The sequence below is a fragment of the Carassius gibelio genome, chromosome A17 (genome assembly GCF_023724105.1).
Source record: "Carassius gibelio isolate Cgi1373 ecotype wild population from Czech Republic chromosome A17, carGib1.2-hapl.c, whole genome shotgun sequence".
NCBI lineage: Eukaryota > Metazoa > Chordata > Actinopteri > Cypriniformes > Cyprinidae > Carassius > Carassius gibelio.
The window spans coordinates 9,874,679-9,900,284 of record NC_068387.1 but is presented as its reverse complement, the minus strand read 5'-3'; the positions used below and the strand labels follow the sequence as shown (position 1 = coordinate 9,900,284).

The 25,606-nt window shown below is 37.7% G+C and overlaps 1 protein-coding gene and 1 pseudogene across 3 annotated transcripts in view; both read right to left on the bottom strand.

The window, feature by feature from the left end:
• Positions 1-8,334: 8,334 nt before the first annotated feature.
• Positions 8,335-14,239, bottom strand: LOC128031604 (D-glutamate cyclase, mitochondrial-like; annotated as a pseudogene).
• Positions 14,240-15,587: 1,348 nt separating this feature from the next.
• The window catches only part of LOC127933437 (sodium/potassium/calcium exchanger 4), a 52,698-nt gene continuing 42,679 nt past the window's right edge, over positions 15,588-25,606 (bottom strand). The window contains exons 10-17 of one of the 3 annotated variants that reach the window (XM_052530451.1): positions 25,252-25,394; positions 24,054-24,223; positions 23,078-23,222; positions 21,350-21,516; positions 20,907-21,021; positions 20,690-20,802; positions 20,533-20,598; positions 15,588-19,922 (exon numbers count right to left, since the gene is read on the bottom strand). In XM_052530451.1, the coding sequence (XP_052386411.1) occupies positions 19,770-19,922; positions 20,533-20,598; positions 20,690-20,802; positions 20,907-21,021; positions 21,350-21,516; positions 23,078-23,222; positions 24,054-24,223; positions 25,252-25,394 (1,072 nt within the window). In that variant the 3' untranslated portion in view covers positions 15,588-19,769. Of the gene's footprint in view, positions 19,923-20,532; positions 20,599-20,689; positions 20,803-20,906; positions 21,022-21,349; positions 21,517-23,077; positions 23,226-24,053; positions 24,224-25,251; positions 25,395-25,606 lie in introns of all 3 variants that reach the window. The other 2 variants (XM_052530450.1, XM_052530452.1) reach the window with 2 other exon arrangements.

The window sequence follows — 25,606 nt, the reverse complement described above, 5'->3', positions numbered from 1 at the left end:
TATCACCATTACAGATCAGTCACAAATTATCATAGTAGTAAAAAATGTTCAAATAACAGAAAATATACAAAATGTAATTTTGAGCAGTCATGTCCATTGTGGGTCCTGTTCTGTTTTGATTGGGGGTTTTGTCACTTTACCTTATTATCTCTGCAATGGATGATTCTCCACACGTTTGCAGTTGTACTGTCCATGTTCAATGATAGCTAGCTGACGAGATTAAATCTAAACAACACTATTTATTGTTGCAATGCGCCATTTAGAGTGGCCGTCTAACCGGATACGCACGGACATGACGTAAGCTGGTTCCCGCCGAATCTGACCCGACAGAAATAAAAACATTATTGAATTTTAAGATTATTTGTAGTATTTTATGTACTGGCTTTATCATATAATTTCATTATTTTTTTAGGTTCGCAGCTTTAAACCCCATATTGTTTGTTGACTGAATAGGACGTGTAGCCTAAGTTACCTCGTTTGATGGATATATGTTTGTAATATCTTGAAATCAATTGTTTATTTTTATGTTTTAGCAAATATTCTGTAAACAGCAAGAAATGGGATTTAAAGTGAGAAGCAATGATTGTTTAACAAGGTGAAAGCACAAAAAAAAAAAAGATCTCTGTAAGATTGTCTATAAAGAATCAACTAAATGTAACAAAGGCAGCTCTTTTGATTACGTTCCCATACTCATATTCATCTGTGAGAATATGCAAAGGTTGAGTCGGCTCTGACGCTGGTCACAGATGTGTGTCTTGGTTCCTGTGGCTGTCTGACGTGTCCGTGATGCAGTTCACACTGACATCAAGCAAGAGTGAGATTTCTAAGCCGCTGTATGATGTCAGAATGGTAAGGGTGAAAGGTCAATCCATCCACCTCCAGTCCTAGGTTTGCCGTTTTGCCGCTGTGGATGCCATATTTCACCAAAATGTGGAGCATCTCTTCCTCCTGTTTTTTGAATTAAAGCACCACATCAAGTCATCTTTGTCTTTGCAGCTGGATTTTTAAAATGTATTTTCTTTTTGTTTTTAATCCTTGGTAATGTATTCAGTGGTAATGGTCTTTTATTTTAAGCCACATGTGGGAGTGGGAACTTTAAAAACAGGAAAAGTATTATTAAATCATCAGTCCATAGCAGCCACTGAGTAGAAACTTCACAAAGGCCAGAAAATATTTAGGCTAACAGAAAGGAATGTGAATACAGAGTTAACGGGCCGGTTCCCGATGTCGTGGCCGTGATAATTATATCGTATACTGGGAGAGGTTCTGAAGTGGTCTACAGATCACCGCAAATGTAAAAATGGCCAGTGTTGACTGGAAGCAGCACTGCGACGCGCTTGCAAGTTTTATACCAGTGGATTTCCACTAAAAAAATATATAATGAGATACAAAGTAAACAGTGTGAGGTGAATATCATGAGGTGACATGCATAAACACTTCCAGAGACACCCTTAGACTGCAATGCAATACTTTTTTTTAGAAGAACAGATGCTTTAATGTAATGTAGGACTGAATTTGGCCATCATAATCATCAGCCATCATCTTTTCTTTTTGATAATACTGTGTTACCTTGGCTACACTGTGCTCTATTGATCAGGTCTGGCTGACAGACCCAAGCCCCTCGCCAGTGTATTGGACAGAGTTTGAGAACACAGAGAGCACAGGCGACAGCATAGCCACAGTTGGACACTACACAGGAAGTGGACGTTAAGTATGATAAGAAAAGATTGTTCATGGCACACAATCATTGTGGTGCAAATCCAAGCTTTTCTAGACATCTCAATAATACACAATCAAACAGTTTGGAATAAATGTTTTTTTAAGAAGTCTCTATGCTCACCAAGCTTACACTTATTTGATCAAAATAAAAAACTGTTACATTGTGAAATATTATTACAAGTGAAAGTAACTGTGTTCTAATACATTTTAAAATGTTATTTAATACTGTAATTCCAAAGCAAATTTTTCAGCAGCCATTAATCCAGCATTTTTCACTATGAACTACCATTAAAAAGTCTGGGGTAAAATATAAAACAAGAAAAAATGACAAATACTTTTATTCAGCAATGATGCTTTTAACTGATCGATTTTAAATCGAAATCGATCGAAATTAAGTCACAGTCAAACTTCGAATAAAAAAATGGAATCGTCGATGCTGCCACGCCCCCATGTTGCGTCTGGTTACTTGCCAATCGAAAAAAAACACGTGTGTTGAAGTGCTGCGAGTCAACCTCCTCTAACCATAGACAGTAAAAGAAATGGACACAGCGACCCCATTGGAACTCAACTGAGACAAGTGAAGCCCATTTTTAGAGTTTTTTTAGCACTTCCGTTTCTGACGCGCAGACTCAAACGAAGCTTGACGACGTCAGGAACCTGTCTGACAGATGTAAATCTTCTAAGTGGCTGTGCGTGCAAACTGCCATCGTTAATCTTGCAGAGACAGCGAGCTTGAGCGGGGAGTTCTTTGGCGTGAGTGAGCAGGAGTAAGTATTCTGATTCATTATTTTGTATAGTGTTTTAAAATGTAACACCAGTACGCCATATTAAGTTAATTGCCTGCGAGCTTCTCCTCCTGTCTGTACGGTAATGCGTCAGAGAGACAAGTGGTTATGACGCAATCGTTAGCCTATTTTTTACAAAAACTGTTTATATGGGGTCATAATGTAACAGAGAAGGTAATGGAGCCCTTTATACATTGTCGTGTATCTTTAGAAATAAATAATGGACAAACGGAGTCTTTAAACGCCTCAGATGTAAAGTTATTCGCTGTCAAAGTGTCGCCAAAATGAATGGGAGTCAATGGGAATGCAAGTGAAGTTCTGCTAAAAGATGGCAGCCCCCACCCGACTTCAACTTCCGGTCGAGTTCCTTGCCCCCTGCCTCTAACAGCCACTCAAAAGATAGCATGGCAACTGCAGATGCAGGAGACCCATCGACAGAACTCGAATCCAATCCTCTTTCACTGAAGTCACTGGTGTGGAAGTATTTTGGATTTCCAGTGAGTTATGTTGACAACGTTCGCGTTGTCGACAAAAAACAACAGTTTGCAAGCTGTGCTATGTGCGTGTACCATATTCTCTCACTGGCAGCACGACTAACATGGCAGGGCATCTCCGCAGGCACCACAAAAACATAGATTTATCTGTTATACCAACAACTACACAAACTACTCTTCCGTCTTCATTTGGAATTAAACTTCCAAGCAACTCAACTCGTGCAAATGCAATTACGCGTGCAGTAGGAGTATTCATAGCCGCGGACATGCGACCTTATTCGGTGGTGGAAAACTCCGGTTTTAGGCATTTAATTAAGCGTGCTAGAGCCACGCTACGAAATCCCAAGTAGAACGCATCTCACAGCTACGGTGATTCCCTCCATGTACAATAATGTAAAAGAGAAAGTTATTGAAGGTCTGAAGAGGGCACATTTAGTTGCCTTGACTACAGATTGCTGGACATCCAGAGCAACACAGAGCTTCATGACTGTCTCAATGTAAAAATCGAGAATCGAATCAAACTGTGACCTTAGAATCGAAAATCCAAATCCTCTAATCGAGGATTTGGAGAATCGTGACACCCCTAATATATGTCTATGTGTGTGTGTGTGTGTGAGTGTGTATTATATTAATAGAAATAAAGCAGCATATTTTCAACATTAATATTATTAAGAACCACTATTAATAACTGAACACCAAATCAGCATATCAGTATGATTTCTGAAATATCATGTGACACTAAAGAAACCTGAAAAGAGTCATTTTAAAATGTAATATTCTTTCACAATTGTATTTTTAATTAGATAAATGCAGTTTGGGTGGAAATGTAAAGAAATGCAGTTTAGTGATATCCGAATCATTCGATGTAACCGGATCTTTTTGAACCAGTTCACCAAATCATACTGAATAGTTTTAAACTGTTCGTGTCTCCAGCACGCATTAATCCACAAATGACTTAAGCTGTTAACTTTTTTAATGTGGCTGACACAAACCAATATCCGGAGTAATTCATTGACTCAAACAGCACACAGACTGAACTGCTGTGAAGAGAGAACTGAAGATGAACATCGAGCCGAGCCAAATAATGAACGAAAGATTGACTCGTTCTCGAGTCAAGAACCGGTTGCATCGGTTTTCGGATCACCAGTAGTGATGGGAAGTTCGGTTCTTTTCCGTTAACCGGTTCTTTCGGACAGTTTGATTCAATAAACCGGTTGAAGAAAACGGTTCACCATTCTTTTGCGCTCGACGTAATGGCATCATTGGCGATGATTGCCCTTGATTCAAGCCTTCTGTTTACCCGCGCTCATAACATTAGCACAGAATCAGTTCAGAATCAATCACCAAAAGAACCAGTTAGGTTCACATGCTCTTTGTGTCAGTCTGCTTCACGCTGAATCACACATGCGCAGTATCATCAGCTCCTCTGTTCTCGAATTGGACGTGTCCGACAGAAACAGTTCTTGACTCGTGAACGAGTCAATCTTTTGTTTGTTAGCTGGCTCAGCACGGTGTTCATCTTCAGTTCTCTCTTCACAGGAGTTCAGTCAGTGTACTGTTTGAGTAAATTAATTACTCCGGGATATTGGTTTGTTTTAACTCAGAGGGAGTGTCAGCCACATTTAAAAAGTTAACAACTTAAGTCATTTGTTGATTAATGCTTATTGGAGACGTGAAATGATCTGTATGAAGAATTTCAGTCAGGTTTTAGGCCCCACCATAGCACAGAAACTGCACTTGTAAAAATGACAAATGACCTGCTCCTTGCGTCAGATCAAGGCTGCATCTCATTTCTAGTCTTACTTGATCTTAGTGCTGCATTCGACACCATAGATCATGACATACTCATAGATCGATTACAAAACTATACAGGTTTTCAAGGGCAGGCTCTAAGATGGTTTAGATCCTACCTGTCCGATCGCTACCATTTTGTTTACTTAAATGGGGTGTCATCTCATTTATCATCAGTAAAATATGGAGTGCCACAAGGATCCGTCCTAGGTCCCCTTCTATTTTCAATATGCATGTTGCCCCTTGGTAATATTATTAGAAAATACGGAATTAGCTTCCACTGTTATGCTGATGATACTCAGCTATATATCTCAACGAGACCAGATGAAACTTACCAATTATCTAAGCTAACAGAGTGTGTTAAAAATGTAAAAGATTTTATTAAGATATTAATTATTGGACCAAAAAACACTACACAGAATCTTGTAGATTACAATCTGCAACTAGACGGATGTACTGTTACTTCCTCTACAGTCAGAAATCTGGGTGTTATATTAGACAGCAATTTGTCTTTTTAAAATCATATTTCCAATGTTACAAAAACTGCATTCTTCCATCTTAGAAACATTGCCAAGCTACAAAACATGTTATCTGTTTCTGATGCAGAAAAGCTAGTTCATGCATTCATGTCCTCTAGACTGGACTATTGTAATGCACTTCTAGGTGGTTGTCCTGCTTCGTCAATAAACAAGCTAGAGTTAGTCCACAATGCAGCAGTCCTTACGAGGTCAAGAAAATGTGATCATATTACCCCAATTTTACAGTCTCTGCACTGGCTACCTATTAAGTTCCGTATCAGTTACAAATTATCATTACTTGCCTATAAGGCCCTAAATGGTTTAGCTCCTGCGTACCTAACTAGCCTTCTACCACACTACAACCCATCACGCACCCTAAGGTCACAAAACGCTGGACTTTTGGTAGTTCCTAGGATAGCAAATCCACTAAAGGAGGTAGAGCTTTCTCACATTTGGCTCCCAAACTCTGGAATAGCCTTCCTGATAATGTTCAGGTTCAGACACACTCTCTCTGTTTAAATCTAGATTAAAAAAACATCTCTTTCGCCAAGCATACGAATAATGTATCTTTTAAATTGTGAGTGTAGTTGTATCTGATCAAATGTGCATTTTTATTCATTAGCTTGGGTTAAACTAATTTTACTTTGTTGGATCAGCAGCTATGCTATTGATGTCTGTTTTGTTTCTGTTTTGCCACGGGATTTACATCCCGTGGTAACTAGGACTTACACAAGCTCCAGTCTGGATCCAGAACACCTGAGAAGAGATGATGCTGACCCTCAGAGGACCCCAGATGATGCTAACCTTGAATCAACAAACAGAACTAACAATTATTGCTACATGTGTGACTGCATCATATAATAATTATTAATTAATAATAGTTCATCGTCTAGCTGACTACGTCTTGTATTATTATTTTTTCTAAAATCCTGTCAAACTTGCACAAACTACTAGCTACTACTAAATATTGTAGAAACATAATTTTCTGTAAAGTTGCTTTGTAACGATTTGTATTGTAAAAGGCGCTATACAAATAAACTTGAATTGAATTGAATTGAAATGTTTCAAACGATTCAGTTCGATTTGGTGAACTAGTTCAAAAAGATCTGGTTACATCGAGTGATTCGTTCATGAACCAGATATGACAAACTGCTTTGTTTTGTACTCTCACACAACAGACACGGAAGAGAAGACAATGCTGAATAAAGTCATAGTTTTTTATTTATTTTTGGACCAAAATGTATTTTCGATGCTTCAAAATATTCTAACTGACCCTCTAATGTCACATGGACTACTTTGATGATGTTTTTCTTACCTTTCTTTACCTTTTCTTACCTTTCTACAACCGTACACACAGTTTCAATGGAGGGACTGAGAGCTCTCGGACTAAATCTAAAATATCTTAAACTCTGTTCCGAAGATGAACGGAGGTCTCACGAGTTTGGAACGACATGACGGTGAGTCATTAAAGGGATAGTTCACTCTCAAATTAAATTTTGGTATGTTTTAGCTTACTTCAAGGACATCCAAGATGTAGGGTTCTCTGTTTCCTCAGTATTTCCCATTTTGATATTTTTAGGTCCAACCGTTCTTGTCTGTGACTCATGGATGTCTATGGTCACCACCTCAAAGAGCATGCACAGAGGAGTGGTTTGTGTAAGAAAACGGACAGTATTTATATCGTTTTTACCTCTTGTACACAACCACGTCCAACTGATCTGAATGCACGAGTGCTTCCTTAGTCTGCGCAAGCGCAGAAAGTGCCGGAAGTCATCTCTCGTGCGTGTACATCACTCATTGTTTACACTTACTGCCTATGGTTTAAACAGATTTCGGAAGTTTTACCTTTCACTGTGAAGTTTTACCTTTTTTAGATTTAGATGTACAGGAAATTCCAATGGAAGACGATTTCAATATATCCATAGACAACGTTGAATTTTTTTCACAACCATATTTATTTGAACCAGAATACACAGACCAAGTACTCAGGAGCGATCCGCTGCAGCAGCACGTCTTCAAGCCTCAGAGACAGAGATCTCTTCAAAATTGGTGGTGTTTTAGTAGCAAGTGTTGTGAGATGCCAACAGAAGTGGACAGCATGTGTTGTCATGAATGGAACAACTATAAGACGACGAGGACATTGACAGTATCGCATCACACACACACCTACCTGCCTGACTGAAGATCCTTAGTTTTCTCCGCTGTTGAGACCCAGCGTTTTGCACATTGTGTTTAGTTTGCCACGTATAAACTGGAGGCGACGTCCAATGCCAGAGGGACCCAATGGCACGCTGTCAATAGAGTGAGTAATGTGTTGTGTTTTTATTATAATCGCAACGATTATAGGGTGCATTATAAACAAATTAATTAATTACAATTACTGCATTATATTTCATAAAGTGCAGATTGGTGGTGTAGCGTGTGGTAAACAATGAGTGATGTCCGTTCGTGAGAGATCACATCCGGGGCTTTCCACGCTTGCACAGACTAAAGCCAGAGCGCGCACGCGCACGTCACATCAGGAAGCACTCATGCACTCAGATCAGTTGGACGTGGTTGTGTACAAGAGGTAAAAACGATATAAATACGGTTCGTTTTCTTACACAAACCGCTCGTTTCGTGTCTTAGGTCATCAATGTGTACTTGTGTACAATGGGGAATTGTTTAATTTTGAGTCCTCTATGCATGCTCTTTGAGGTGGTGACCATAGACATCCATTATGTGAGTCACAGACAAGAACGGTTGCACCTAAAAATATCAAAATGGGAAATACTGAGGAAACAGAAACCTACATCTTGGATGTCCTTGAGGTAAGCTAAAACATATAAAAATTTTATTTGAGAATTAATTATCCCTTTAATGACAATTTTAATATTTGGGTGAACTAAGCCTTTAACTTGAATTGAATCTGCAAATTCATTTAAATATAGTATCTAAATGAACTACTATTCAAAAAGTAGATTTTAAGATATTCTTCTTATTCTTCTCAATATTTTCCATTCTATTTCACTCTTAAACATGCCTAAATGTCGATTAAATGTTGGAGATATATATATATATAAACAGACAGACATTATAGGCAACACTATGTCAAATAACAACATCTCTGATGCACTTCCTATGATATCGTTACAATAAAAACATTATTTATTTAGTCCCCGTAATAAGGAAGTAGGTTTGATGTGAAACTCAGAACCACCGTGTGTTACCTATGTGTTTCGATCCAGCATCCTTTTTCTTCCAGCCAGCAGGAAGCATGAATGCACAGTATGTGGTCTCTTTGTGATGTGAGCTTACCTGCTGCCACGTCACACGCAATCAGATTTTCATTAGGCGTGTATGCTTTAACTGCTGCTTTGACTTTGCCCATACCAAGCTCATTACCTCCATCCTTGATCCCTGCACACACACACACACACACAATTAATCCTGTTCCAAAGGGCTGACAGATCTCATTAAGCCACTCCCTGGTGCCAAACGAATGTATCACCAATTAGGAACAAACTCGGCGATTCAAGCATTGTGTTCATTAAAGAGATAAGGACATTGACTTCATCAGAGAAGGTTTGGATAAAACCATCAAATCAAAAACTACTTCCATTGTATTACACAGTAACATTTTCTACTGTAAGTTAATCACAGTGGTTTGAAACACTGAAGCTCTGGCTGTGTTGCCTGTGATAGTGCTGGCGGTGGTGAAGAGTTTGTCTATGGTTGATTTTCACCCCTCTCACCCTCTAATGTTGTGGTATTTCCCATCAGTAGCCCGCCTGCTGTGCTCTATAGCCACCAAGTGGTCAAACCTTTTTAGTATAGATTTAAAAATTTCTGTTAAACTACATTGCAAACAAGACATTGGCTGTGTTTGGAACAGCATAGTAGCCTTCTTTCTGCATTCCAGTATAATGTATAATGTGGCACAATGTGTACATTGTCTGAATGCATAAAATGACCTGGACTGTCATTCAACTTGCATTTCTAGTTGTGCAACGAATTAACTAAGTCATTTTTTAACATCTTTTTCTTTGATTAAAGGGAATTATTCAGATTCAGTATACTGTAAATTAAGCTCAATCGGCAGCATCTATCATTATCTTTAAAGAAATGCAACAGTCTGTTACAGTGAGACACATAAAATGAAAGTGAATGTAGCCTATTCAGGAACATTCAAATACTCACTATTTCAATAGCTTTGCGACAGGATCTAAACAATATCTTTGTTCAAATGATTTTAGAGTGACACAATCACTTAACCTTTTCTGTGTAAAGTATAGTATCCGATTTAACACATTTAGTTATAGTGGTAACATATAACGTAAATCTCTAAAACGACTGTAAAACTGACAAGAGCTTTACAGTTCAAATAACATATACAGTTTAGAAGAATAATTAATATAAGTGATTTTATAAAATGATAAGCTTCACATTTCTGCATTCCACAGCCTCACTGTAACCTCAAATTTTGCTTGTATTTTTATTTTTTTTTGTAAACGGTGGGACAAGTCATTATTTTTTTGTGGTAATATTTTGCCACAAATGCTATTGATTGAGCTTAAGATGAACTGCATTTGCAATATTCCTTTAACAATGCAGTGTGGGATAATGCACAGTCATTATCATAAAACAAACCACATCATCACCCTGAAATTAGTTATTTTATGATAATGACTAGCTGACTATTATATTACCACTCTTATTATAAGGCTAATCATCAAATAAATGGCCATGAAATTTGAGACAGAAGAGTGACAAGATACCAATGATCAGTTATACAGTATAACAGCCATCATACAAAAATATTTGTCTTCAGAATTCAGTTATTAAACATGAATTATGTACAGATGAAGTCATGAACTATAATACTGCTTAAAATATTAATTGTTTCATAATGTGCTCTGTTTAACATGCTACTTACATGGGATCTGAGAGCAGTGATGAGTCCTAATTGACATAGTATGTATTTGTCTTTAAAGGGGTCATATGAGGTTGCTAAAAAAGAACATTATTTGGTGTAATTAAATGTGTTTATGCGGTTTAAGGTTAACAAAAACAATATTTTCCAAATAATATTGTTTCTCCACTATAACTATATAATATCTTATCTAGAACAACAATTAGAAACTTTTATAAAGATACATTTGGTCATTAACTTTTAAATGCATCATCATGCATACACATGAGGAGAGTTGATGCCATACAAGACACATGACTGGTAGACCAACGGGCCTTTCCATTTCTCTCCAATATGATAGGAAATAAAGTGTAATTGTGAAGGATGTTAACTGTGACAACATGATCGACAGGGGAGTTTAAATGGTGACGGGATGCACTTAACTAAGTGACAGAGTGGTCTGTTAAAGATGCAGTTATGACAAAGTAGTATGTCCCAAAGCTCATCCATTATTCTGCTACATACTCAAATGTATGTTTTTTCTTAGGGTATACTGTGGGCAAATTGGGATGCTGCACAAGAGAAAGCAGTGGATGGAATTACACCTGGGCTTAGTGGGATCTCCATCACACCACAGGAAGTGAGGTGCTGAGTCAGGGCCATTACTCTGGAAACATATTACTGGAACTTGCAGTCTTTATTACGCCTGTTACAAATCAACACAAATCATAGCCAAACAAATTTAATAAATACAATAAAACAGTAATGTGACGCTTTATCACATCAGGTTAGCAATAACCCAAGAATATCTCCAGAACAGCAAATCTGCAGTAATGGAGGCACCTTTCTCCACAGCATCCTGCATGATGTGCTGATTCATCCCCAAAGCACGCCAATCTGTCACGATGACCAGCTCTTTGCAGAGTGCTTGAAGCATAGCTGCCATGGCGATGGCCCCCGGCGGGCCATCAGTCTCTTCAGGGGGGCTGTGCGTGTAGTGTGTGGGGAAACCAGTGGTGATGAGAACAGGAGGAATGGGAAAGCGAGAGACAGGCCTTTAGGAGCTCACAGGACCTGGATGCCCCTTTGAACCTGCACGCAAACCAAAGAGTTACTACTGTGTGTGTCTTTAAATTCATGATGAAACGGAACTAGCAACAGATCCATACTTCTTGTTGGAAGGTCCAAGTATGACATTTTGTTAAAACATTACAGTAATATATATATATATATATATATATATATATATATATATAAAACACAAAAAAACAATTGCAATGTCAGACAGTGATGCCAAAAACTAATTTGTATACTTACTGTACAAAGTAGTGTAAACTACTAAGCAAAAATGGCTATGTTGTTGTGGACTTACACTGACACCTAGTGGTGTGGATGTAGCATTACACAAATATTTTGAGTTTGCAACGCCATTCTGGAAATGTAAGTTTCCAGAATATTATTTAAAACTACCTTTTATGGTATCTTGTAAATATTGGGTCACTAGTAAGATTTAAAATTATTTGTTTTAAAAATGTTTTCATTGTATTTACTCAGTAACCCAGGCCATACAGATTTAAGACAAACGTTGGTATTATTAGAGAATCTATTTATGACATTATTATTTATATTATTTTTAATAAATATTAAAAAGAATAATATTATTTAATTCTTTTTACAGCTTATTTGTACTATATTTTTATGGTGTGATTTTAATGTTTTCTTACCGGAGATTGTGGGAGCTAACACCAGTCACGGATGCCCAGCAGCTCTGTAAAAGAATCAACGGTGTTTAAGAGATGTTTAAAGTGTTCATTTTTCCATCTCCAAGCCCCTACAATGTTAACAGTTTGAGTATGTTTAGACATGTTTTGATCCGACACACACAGTTAAGTATTACAGATGGGCTGAATCTCATTTGTTAGATAACAGCATTTCAAAGCCATTTTTGTTATTGTTAACTAAAATATGTATTTTTGGCCAGAACAAAGTTAAAATGCCTTAATGATGGATTTATTTCTCCCAAACACACAGCTTTTTGCTTCACAAGATAACTGACAGACTGTGTGGATTACTTGGGGATTATTTTGATGTTTCTAACAGCTGTTTGGACTCTCATTCTGATGGCACCCTACATTTCTCCAAAACTGTTGTGATGAGAAACAAACCCATCCATATCTTTGATGGCCTGAGGATGAGTTTACAAAATTTTGGGTGAACTTTAATTGAAATAAAATTAAATACTAGATGAATAACTTTTTTTTTTAATTCAGTAAGTTCTCAAGGCAATCAAAAGCTTTTTTAAAGCATCAAGTTTTGGGGGGTTTAACAGATATATCCATAGGTGCTACTGAAAAGGAAGGAAATGACTAATTATGAATTTGAGGGGAACTGAAAAACTGATCTACTGAAAATCACATTAAGATCATTAAAAGTGCTATATGAATAGTGAGAAACTTTGAAATAAGAACATGCTAGTGTGGGATTTTAATTAAATCAATTCAATTATAAAAATGAAATCCAGATTAACAATTTAATTTTTTTTTATTATATTTTAATTATTTTATATATATATATATATATATATATATATATATATATATATATATATATATATATATATATATATATATATATATATATATATATATATATTTTTTTTTTTTTTTTCACTGTAACAATGCATTGTCCCTGTCGAATTGAAAAATAAAATGCAGTTGGTTATTTGAAATATCATTTTCACTGCTATCTAGAGGCAAGACTGCCAGTATTAAAATGAAAAGGCAACAGTGAAAAAGAAAATGCGAACAGCTTTTTATTTATGCTCGGGCAATAATAGTGACGCAATTCAAATTAAAATGTAACATTTAATTTTTGTTTTATTGTTTCATTTATTCCAGTTTTTATTTACATTTTTGTTTTCATCTTCAAAGTCAACTTGTATGCAAACTATATGTTAATCAGCAGGCGGGGCTTATTGTTCAAGTGACCTAGAGTGTCAAAGGGTGTAAGCTGAGAAAAGAATATGATTCTGAAAGTCATAGTAATGAGAAACATTCTCATATTAAAAGACTAAAAACTTCTTAAATGACTAAATATCTTCTTAATCATCTTAAAGATGTTTTTTATGTCTAGCCTATCCTTCAGATTAATGCACTTCAAATAGACAACTTTGTGAAATCGCATGCACATATCGAAGTCTGTTAAAAATTGCTTCACCTGGAAAAACGTGTGCAAGCATCTAATCGACATCGTTTTGCATGCATTTTAAATAATCATCTTAAAAGATGTTTTCTGTGCAATTGAAATAGACGCCATTTTGAAATACTTCTTATATTAACAAAACTCATACATTTTATGAAGAGCTTATCTAATCATGAAGAGGCAATAGCCCTTGCCGTATGAGCTTTGGTATTGAGAGGGCATTGCTGGCTTGCATAAGTCAACATAGCATCCATCATCCAGAGGGAAAGCCTCAGCTTAGATACTGCTCATCCCTTAGTACAGCCACCAAAGCAGACGAAAAGCTGGGCAGACCATCGAAAGATGGCCAGGCGGATGATATAGCTCCTTAAAGCCCTGACAGGGCAAATGGCGTTCTGAGCCTCAACGTCACGCAAGGTCAATGGCTCGGAAGACAAAGTGGAGAAAGAAATGACCTGCGCTTTAAAAGGGGTGGAAAGAGATATAGTCACGTAGCCTGGTCTCGGCCGGAGAGTAACACTGCAGTCCCCACCCAGGCCCAAAGTGAATGAAATCGTCATCCACCAAGAGTGCATGCAACTCTCCTATGAGCTTAGCCAAGCCAAGGCAAGGGTAAGGAGCAGAGCAGTTTTGAGAGAGAGCTCCCTCATCGCAGCTGATGCCAAGGGCTCAAACAGGGGTGAAGAGCTTTCAGAACAGTATTCAGGGTGTGAATACTCTTTTGTGAAAATACCTTATCAGATCCTGTGGCGAGAGGGCTGCAGCTCCATTCTCCACATTTGCTCCTGTACAGCAGCGGTAGGAGACTGCTGTTAGCTCGGCAAAACCCCTCAAAGACATCAGCTAGATCCTTCTGCAAAATCACCTCGTTGGCCTGTTGATATCCTGTCAGCAAACATACAGTAATTTTTCTATGAAATCCTGCAGTTGTTTCCATGGCATGCTTGCAGACTTAAACAAAATCCTTAACAATGTTTTGCAGATTAAGGATATACAATTTGGTATGTAACAAAAAGTCCCGAATGGTATAAAAAATGTTGACCAATTCTAGTCTTCAAGAGTCCCATAAAAAGATTAAACTGGACCTACGTTTCAGCTTTCAGTTTACACTGTACAATTATATTTGACACTTACATCACTCACGTTTTATTTATTTGGAGTTGGTTCAATTTTGGAGAAAGTCATCTAGATTCCAAAGTCTGAAAGTGAAAACTTATGAGGGAAAGTTCATTGTGTTATAATGCAGTAGTCACAAATATTTTATTATTTGTATTTATTTAATTTTTTTGTGAGGCTGCGCACTATATGCAGAAAGTTCTGGCACAAATTATTAAAATGATCAATTTCTACTGATTTGTTTACAGAAAGTGAATAGTGTAAATTCCGTCAATGCATTTGCTGACCAATATACTGCAATTAATAGAATCACTGTGCATTTTCTGTAGATACCATGGCATCTAATCATAATTTAACCCTTCATACCTGCTGCGATACCATAGGGGTTCTTAATATTGTGATTCTGCAACCAAATAATGCTCCGTAGAGCACTTGGAGACAGACATGCTAAATCCTCTGCTTTATGACAGCCAGTTGGTTAATGATTTTAAGCTGATGTTAACCACTGTTGTAAACGTTAATACATGATGGTGCATAGTAACAAAACCAAATCATGTTCGTGTTTGCAGGACGAAAATTTTTTCTCGCAAAATTCAAAAGCACTGCAGGAAACTGCAGATTTGTTTTTTCAAGGCCAAGGACAGCCATATGTTTGTGTGTGCATATTTTATACATATATAACCTATATATATATATAGAGCGAGAGAGAGAGAGAGATACATACATAAATGTCTGCAAACATATGTACAGTATGCATGTATATGGTAATTTAGTAGTTATTAAATTATTACTTTTATTGGTCAAAATTATGGTTTTATATGTTTGTATAATAGGCCTTACCTTTATTTATTTGCTCTTTTATGAATTGTTCTGCATTTAAAGTTGTATGGTTACAAAAGTCTATAATAGACCAGGTTAATGGCAGGATCCGTCTGACAACTTACCCCACATGCAGTTACTGCTTTATACATGCGGGGGCGCTACAAACCAGTTCACTGACCAAATGCAAGACAGTCACAAGAAACACATTTATAAACTGTGGAATTCAATTGTTTTCTTCATACAATACTCGTATGCTTTATACATTGTTTTTAATATTCTTTTTAGATTATTGCTTTACAGTAAAATGCATTGGCTGGATACATCCATTGCAAGACAATACATTCAAGTCACACACCAACATCTTAATTTGAAAATCATTAAATCTGTACCTTGCAGGTTTCCTATATGCCGGTCCACTCACAGTGAAGGAGGCCACTCGTGGAGCAGTTGCACATGTATCTGTGCATGTGTGTTTAATAAATCAAGATCCCGCATGAGAAGTTCTCATAGCCTAGTTTTGTGCATATCCATGCGTGACAGAGTCATTTGAAGCATTTTGAAGCCTCTTAAGAGGCACACAATGGAGAGTGCATATAAGCCTATTTATGTGAGAGTGCTTTACAACTGGCAACAAAGACATCTCGTCTGAAACATTAATCAAACTGCTCCGGAGGTCCTAAGTTTATAAAATACAATTAAATGGAAAAAAATACTCATCTTAGTTCAAATATAACGATAGCATTTACATCAAGCATGGCACAAATTATCTGCAACAAAGCCAACATTAAAGTATAGTGTGCTTACAATCGGGTTTCAAATAAAGTAGCCTATTATATATGAATGCCCTGGCAAAGAGATTTATGAAAACAACCAGGGAGAAATTAACAAAACTGGCACCAAATAATTAATTCAATGCTGAAAAAAAATAAATAAATAATAGCTAGGCTATAAAATGTGGCAACCAGCAAAGGAAAAAGCTTTTGAAGCTCCCTCCAACAGTGTGCGTATGTCGCATCAATTTCATCTGATTAATGTAATCGTACAGATCACCACTGAGAAACAGCACAGAACAAAAAACGAAAGACAATCACCACACGACACCACCGTCATTCCGCACAGCACATCGTCACAATAAACTAAAGCAGACATTCTACAGAATGGCAATTTAAGCGCTGATTGAGATTACATGACAGAGTCTGCATGCATGTGTTACAGTGGTGGGCGACTTCAGCAGCTTTCACAAACATGGCTCATCTATGAAGATATAATCCCCGTGCTCAGCCCTCACTGACTGAGATTGCATATATCATCTACAGTCTTGGCCAAATGATTTAGCAGTGACATAAATTTTGTGTTTTGCAAAGTTTGCTGCTCCAGTATTTGTAGATTGTTTTTCCATGTGTCTATGGTATACTGAAAAACGATGATAAGCATATCACAAGGCTTTTATTGGCAAAAAAATATGAGTCAATATTTACAGTGTTGACTCTTGTTCTTCATAACCTCTGTAGTTCACGCTGGCATGCTGGATATTAGCTTTTGGGCCAAATCCTGACTGACGGCGATCCATTCTCTGATCCAAAATTTCAATGTAATGATCTTCGAGCCACTTCTGTATCAGTCCTGCTTTGTGACATGGTGCTCCATCATGCTGGAAAATGCACGGATCATCACCCAATTGCTCATGGATCATTGGAAGAAGTCGCTCTTGCAGGACGTTTTGATACCATTCTTTATTCAGAGCAGTGTTTTTGGGCAGAATAATGACAGAGCACACTCCCTTGGTTGAAGAGTAACCCTCCACATGGAAAGGTCTCAGGATCACTGCAGTCGAACCTCTCTCCTTGAACTTCTTTATGATCCAGTAAATGATTCTTTCAGGTGCAATATTATTTGTAGCAGTTTCCTTGCATGTGAGGCCATTTTGAGCCAAAGCCATGATGGCTGCGTGTGTTTCCTTGGAGGTAAACATTTCTAACAAGAACACAATGATTGGAAGCACTTCTTCCCTCGATCAGTCTGCGCTTACAATCTGTATGTAATCTATTTTAAATTGATTTCACCTGACTAGTACTCATTCACACTTGTGATGTGATTAGTCAATTAATGTTATCTGGTCATTTTGTGTCAGGGTCAAAAAACTGTGATTTTTTTGTTGTTGTTGTGAAAAGTTCATTTTTTTTAGCCATTGAAGCTTTTAGCAATTGTTTAAAATGCATCTGATCACTCCACCCAATAATCTAGAAACAATCTGAATGAACACCACAACAGCTGAAGCAGCAAACTTTGCAAAACACAAAACTTTTGGCCATGACTGTATAATGTGTACATCAAACACTGCAACACCAACATGTCTTTTGCACAGACAACAGCGACACCACCTCCTAGCACTTAACAACGACAAAGACACGTTCCTCTACACTCAACTTCACATCTCCTGAGCCCACTATAACAGCTGAGTGAATGGGGGTCCGGTAGCTGCCATTTATGGGTGAATCTCAGGAAACAAGTTTAGGTCATATTTTACCACAAAAATAAAAATACAAATAAATTATGATAAAAGAAAATAAAATCTATGAGTACAATTATTATTATTATTATTATTATTTGTATTGTGATATCACAGTAAACGCATTTTCAACCTCCAACATCATTACCGTAATTTGCATTGCTGCAATGGAAAATAAAATAAAATCTCATTACCGTAACACAAAAAAGCCAAATAAAATTCACCACAATCCAAAATAAAAATCTCATTCCAATAATATAATCCAAACATTTCCTTTACCGCATAACAAAAATCTCACTCCGATTACTGAAATGCAAAAAATAATTACAAAAAATAATAATTACCATCACACACACACACACACACAAATTAAATGACATCTAAATTATTTTTAACATTTATAAATCAGAGTAATATTAATACGGTAATTTATTTTAATTAATGCTAATATAAATATATATTTTATTACATTATCAAGTCCACATGTATTACAGCGAAGAGAATCCAGGGCTTAACTCAAGAAAATAAATGCCGCAATGCAGACAAATCTTAAAAGGTTCTAAAACTTAATTTCTTTGCACATGGCATGAAATATGACCTGGCCACATTTTCTTGAGATTCATCCTTGTAGGGACATTGATGTGAGCTCACAAAGCTTTTTCCCTGTTTTAAAAATGGCTTCTTTTTGTGTCAAATCATGCAATACAGACACACGGTAATAAAGATCCAGAGAGGGAGGTTAGGGTGCATTGGAAATAAAGAAAAAGTGGCCGCTTTGGTCACAAATGTAAATTCACCCTCACCTCCCATCATCTGTAAGGAAGCACTGGTTCAGACAGGATCAGTGAGGTTATATTTACATATAAACAAACAAAACAACGCATCGATTTGTAGCATGTTTGCAAAATGCAGGATCTTTGTTTGCGTTATCATCAGTATGTGTATGAAATATCAAAGCATCCACAGTTGTCAGTCTCATTGTCCGAACTGTAAAACAAGCAAAGAGCGGTCCTGAGGGTCGTCTGTTCTGGTCTGAATGAGAGGTAAGGAGCAGCTTTTGATGTGTGCTTTATGATTGGTTCATTCACTGGTTATTGCAGGTTTGGAATAATAAAGGGAAACCGAAATGTGTCTAATATTCAAGCTTCTGTTTGTGTGTGTCAGGAGCTGACCTCTCAGATGAGCACCTGCCTGAAGCTCTCAGCAGGAAATCTATCGGCAAGGCTCATGAGGATTTCATAACCGCTCGCCCCCGCCGCGTGATCCATACACAACTTTTTTCAACAGTTTTCTTCTGTGTAACAAGCTGTGAGAATCATTTTCTTGCCTGAAGGCAGTCGTTCCATGTCACTTTTATCTTTTTTTTGCGCCGCATCAAGGACATACTTTCATTTTTCCATACCGGAGGAAATAAATTAATAATGATATAGATGTTTTATGCCACATATAAAGTGCATTGTGTTCATGCCAGATGGTGTCTCAATGGAAGACAGAAATTAGAAAATGTAGATTGCTAATGCAGACAGGAATGAGCAGCATTGTTTGCCATTGCTATGTGTGTGCAGTTCGTGATGCAAAGTGTACAGTTCGAATCCTTCTGCTCTGAACAAGACATTTACGGGCTGCATTGTGATCGTCCAAGGTTCAGAAGTGGAAGAGTATCCAGTTATAAAGAGAGCTGCCAAGGAGAATTTCATTTCCTGGAATTGATGGAGAAAGTTGCGAGTCAACAGTCTTCAGGGAAATGCAGTGCTTCCATCTGAGACACAGTGGTGCGTATGTTCAGCGGGAGACAGTGGTTTTCTTCAACAGTAGCAACTCAATAAGGGTATTAAACAGAGGAAACAGCAGAATCATTGACGGTTTTGGTTGCAGGATTATCCCGGAGGTATTTCGGTTCAAAGCCCATGGAAATCTTCTACCCTAGACACCCTCTTGGCACATGGGCAGGTTGACAAAAGTGAAGACATTGTATTCGATCAAGATGGAAAAGCAGAGGAAGATGGCATACAGAACAAGCACGTACATGCCCAGCTTAAAGTCTAACCTCCACTTGTTCACATGGATCCCCAGCACCTGAAGGTGGACAAATACAATGATTCGTAAACAGCCAGAGAAAACAATCTTCTACACACTGTATGGACACCTAAACATCATGCTGGAACAGAAAAGAGCTCTTCCTTATAGCATTACGTAGAGATGAAAAAAAAATGTAGTTTCCAGTTTATTATGATCTTATTTAAATATGGATTTTTTAAAACCTCAAGATCGATCTTACACTATATACTCGTTGGCTGTTTAAAAATGTATTTGTAAAGAGCTTCCAGTCCTGCTGCGTTCTACTCAGTCTACTCAATTGCATAGTTTGGACTAGAGGTCAACCAATAAGTAAGGGATAATGCACGGCTAGCTGTGCATTAAACTATTTTAATACACAACGTCAAGGCCAAGGACCCCCCCGACGCTGTTAATGACGTTTGCAGAGCAATATTTAACTGTAAGGGTAAAAATTATGGTTATTTTTGTCAGTTATGGCTCATTAGATCTAGCATACTGCCCACTTTAGATCAGATACAGAGATGAAATAGTGTGGTATATAACTAAAACTAAAAAGAGGGTGTCCACATATAATATATTTGACAATACATTGTATTTCTAAAGTGAATTGTCCTTAACATTGACTCACAGTTAAAGCCACTGAACCCAGCAGCAGAACAACGGAGTAAATCAGTCCTCTACTGTTGATTTTAACCTAAATAGGACACACAGACAAAAAAGGTAATTTTACCATCTTTGTGGAATTGTGTATGCTTGTATGTTTGAGGAGTGACAAAGACAGATACCACAGAGCCGTAGTTGACAGCCATTGTCTGGATGCCCCAGGGAACGCCGAGTCCAACCAGGATATCAAACACGTTACTGCCAATCGTGTTGGAGACAGCCATGTCCCCCAGGCCTGAGCACACAGACACAAAGCCAAAGCTGGAAAGTCAGCTCAACATGGATGAAAGATAAGTGAAGGTAGAAAAACCAAGAAAATTAAACAAAGGAGAGTTCTACCTTGCCGTGCGACAATGAGACTCGCTATGCAGTCGGGAACACTGGTGCCCGCAGCCAGGAAAGTTATACCCATAATGACATCTGGGATTCCAAGTGTGTATCCAACAATTGTGACCTGCACACAGTAACCCACACGAAAGAGTGATGTAACATGCCTGCAAGAACAATGACCTAAAATATGCCAAAATTCAAACAAATACTGTCAAACCAAAGACTGTCCAAGGACCCCAAGGGGCTGCAAGGGGTGTAAGAAAACTTGAGGAAAAACTAAACCGATTTTTTTTTTAATTAACTACGACAGTCACAGTTAAATATTTTAAATGTTGCATTAACACAATTCTTTAATAATTATTACATAAAAAAAATTATTTAAATTGAATAATACCGGAAAAAAAGATAAAAGAGAAAAAAATGCCTACATACACATAGAAACTGAAACTCACCATCCACACCATGAAGTAGGAGAAGACGGCTATCCACAGCGTAGAGAGAAAGAAGGACATCATGAAGCAGCGCTCCCACCGAGGTTTGGCACAGTTGGGTATGGTAAAGTACAGCAACACCAAAATGGGCCAGGAAATGAAAAACTTCACTTTATCCATAGCACCCCCTACAGTCACATGGTACAATAAGTCACCAATTAAGTCTTCAGCGAAAAAAAAAAAGCTTCTCTTTACAGCATTCATTTTACCATCCGATCCTTGTATTTATGGTGACTTAGAGGTTTACTGGGTGGGAAGTACAGCACATTACTCAGATGAAAGCAAAGCTCACAAAAAAACATGAGAAATGCCCCATGCAATGCATAATAATAAGGCACTCTAAACACAGGCAGTTAATAATAAAAATAGCTATAATCTCAACATAAGAGCTCCTTTATCATGTGATTTTCTCATAATAGTTTACTCTGAACAATGCATTGCACTCACACTCAAAGTGCCAAGCACATTCACACTCACAAAAAAATGGCTGAACTTATTACACGCACAACTGAAGACAAAAACAGATTAACACAGAAGTTCAACATTTCCAAGACTCTTCCAGTTTTTCCATTTCCAGAGCTCGCACCCACAAAGAGTGAAATATTTGACGGTAGTCTTAAGGCTGGAATTCACTGCCTGAGATTTAAAATCTGAACAGATTTTAACACACTAGGTCTCATACGATACTAGACTTATTCTGATCACAACAAACTCGCCCTGGTTGGTGGGAGAAGCAATGTATGTTTTAAACTGGCTGAAAAAAATCATATCCTCCAACTGGATGGAATCAAAGTCTGAAGCAAAAAAAAAAAAAAAATCATGATCATACACTATGCAATTTTCTATGAAATCTGTCAACTCAAATCTGCAGACTGGCTCTGACCTTCTGAAACTAGCGCTGACTATCAAAAATGTAAATCGGGCCAAAAGTCGTGTAGTGCATTCCAGCCTGTATACTTAACTAAGGCTACATTTATATGCTCAGAAATACAGTAAACTCAGTAATATTGTCAAATATGATCACAATTTAATATAGCATTGTATTTGAATATTTTGAACATGTATTTTACTTTTGTGGTTCCTTTAGAAATCATTCAATAAGAAATGGTTCTCAAGAAACATTTCTTATTATCAATGTTGAAAACAGTTGTGCTGCTTAATATTTTCATGGAAACCATGCTAAATTTTTTCAGAAAGTTCAAGTTTTATTTGAAATGGGAATCTTTTTAAACAATGTCATTTTGATCGATTTATTGCATCCTTGCAAACAATCGCACTGAGCCCAAACATTTGAACGGAGGTGTACAGACACACACACACAGATTTTTATATATAATTATTTCCATTTATTAATTATATTTTAACCAATATTTAGATAACACTTTATATAAGGTTCAATTTGTTATTGAACAATAGCAGATTAATAAATGAACATCAAACTAAATCAATAGTTGTTCATTGCCTGCAGGATACATAATGTTAATTGTTACTTTTTTATTTTTTAAATTAAATTCCATGATTTTTCCCGATCTAGAAATCCCAATTTTAAGATACCCTGACATTTCCAGTTCACCTTGCTGGTTAGGACGCAGCAGAAGAACTATGTGAACAGGTACAGTATTCTATGATTTCAGATGTCCCAGAGTCACAACTAAAGTGTTAAAGTGTGAGACAGTGAAACCTCCTCACCAGGCAGGATGAAGGGAGATGACATCTCACTCTCCGGCTCCTCAGTGAGTTTGTCCTCCACTATGCTGCCATTTTCCATGGTGTCAGCTTTCTTATCAGCCACCAGCACCGCATCCACCCCATTGGCCATCTTCCCCAGCCGCTGCTGCTGCATGTATAAGGGAAACAGAGCAAAAACTGCTACATGATTCACTCTTGTCCATTTCTTCTCAAACCCATGCTTTTATTTAAGCTCATTTGAATTTGTCTCCACTAGTATAATGCTTAGGCATTAGAATTAACATGAGAGTGAGTAAATAAAGACAGATTTGTTTTTAATTTATGGGTATATTTTCCCTTAAAATGTTATACTGACAAGACTCTCGACAAACTCTATTCTTAACTAGGTGACATGTCTCTATTAAATTCCTCAGCAGTCTTTGTAGCAGAGGGTTTGAATTTCTAACACATTTCTTTGAACGCCAGCGTGTGGATATTTATAGAAACAGTTTAATCAGCCTCATACCCACAACTGGGCTACCTGACGTGAGAACTCCACAGTTAGCCGACAAAGACTGGCCCATAAGCACTTCTGAACTCCGGTTTATAATCCAGTCCCTGGGTTCCCAGTATATGCTCTATTATATACCATATATTGCAGATGTGGAATTATGAATGGATGAGCCGCATTTGAAGAGCTTGTTCAATAGCTGAGCACATCTGCACCTCTAATCTGTTGAATTCAGCGTTCACAACCCATTTAACTTTTGCATTGTGGCATTTTCCAATTGAAAGATGGGGATTCGAATTTTATCCATCAGGAATTGAATGCATTGTAAAAAGTTCTCTAGATAGTTGGGTTGTGAATGGAATGCGTTTTTGTCCATATAATGGAACTCAGCAGGGTTCAAAACGACACCAAACTCAATTGACTTTCAATGTAAAGACCAAAAAATCTGTATGTATTACTGTTCACTCAGCTGGTGTATTTTCTTACCTCATTGATGATAAGTCGGCTCGCCATGCGCAGACGTGTCTTGGGACCAAAGTGGTTGGTGATCATGACCCTGAGTCCGGCCTCGGGGAACCGATAATGTGGAGGGCTTGAATTTATCATCTCATCCACCATCACAACAGAGCCCCTAGTGTACTCTTTACTGGCCTTTACTGCAGACACGGAGGAAATATTTTTGTAAGTGCACCTATACATTGTACTCATGCTCAATACACACAGCATGAACAGTATTTGTTCATAAAACACACACAACATAACTGTCAGACCTGCCCAAAGAGACCAAAAATAAATAAATCCGCACAACAAATGCGCACAGAAACCAGCAGGACCATAAACACACACACACACACTCAAAAGAAAAAGGATGTCACAATTCTCAATCTAAAGTCCTGTTTGTCAGTGAGAGACTGATTCCTGCTGGGACCGACTGTAAGCCCACCTCTGAGTGCCTCAGGACACTGTCAGAAACCATCGACACACAGAAAACTGACAAGAAATTAAATCCCCAACCGTCCCGCAGATTACTGCTGGACACCACAGGACGAGCTCTTCTGCCAATACACTAATAACTGCATATAGACAAACACACTGACCAAAGATATTCCTGATATTAAAGGAAAATTCTTGGTTAAATGCAATTTGTAGGTACATTTTTTTAGTGCTAATGAATAGAAAAATGCAAAAAAAAAAAAAAAAATGCATTCAGACACGATGACAGATTTTTTAAATGAGTGTAAGGATGTATAACTGGTACTGGGAGTAAGACATGAACACACACACGTGCGCGCACACACACACACACACACACACACACACACACAGAGCACTGCAGGATGAGACAGGAGACAGGGCAGATTTAGTAAGGCTAAACAGACAGGCTTCAGCGGTGGGGTGACAGAGACCACCACGCAGCACAACGGTTAGAGCCGCACTACAGGACACCACACTCTGAAACAGAAAGCGCACTGCAGTTATTCAGCAAAGGAAGCAAAGTGTCAGCCTCTCATAAGAGATGTCAGATGGCTACGCTTTCAGTAAGTGCTGTTGGCATAGGTTTTACAAACAGCAGAAATATAGACAGTTGAGTTGAATTAATTGAAAGAGAACAAAATCGGACTTTGTTGCAAGCAGCAGAGGGTTAGTTGCTAGCCCATGAGGAAGCCTGTCTAGTTACCCATACCTGGTCTGAGTAATGGCCATGATGGATCATCCCATAACGAATCATATTCATTACCATGCTCCATCTCGCTCATGACCGAATTACCATTGGCGACTCCCTTGTCTTCCTTTCCTGAAAAGTAGTTCTGGATGCTAGTGTTAAACCTAAAAAACATACAATTGTCAATTGTCTACTGTCATATAAGAAGCCAAGCAGGTTTCTGTTGGTCGACATGACAAATGGCCAACTTGAACAAAATATTTTGCTCATCACACAAAATCCTATTGAAATGACTAGATTTTGCCACGACAATTTGCTGAACAGCGGTAACTGTAACCACAACTTAATTCAGCTCATTGAAGTAACATTTGGTTCT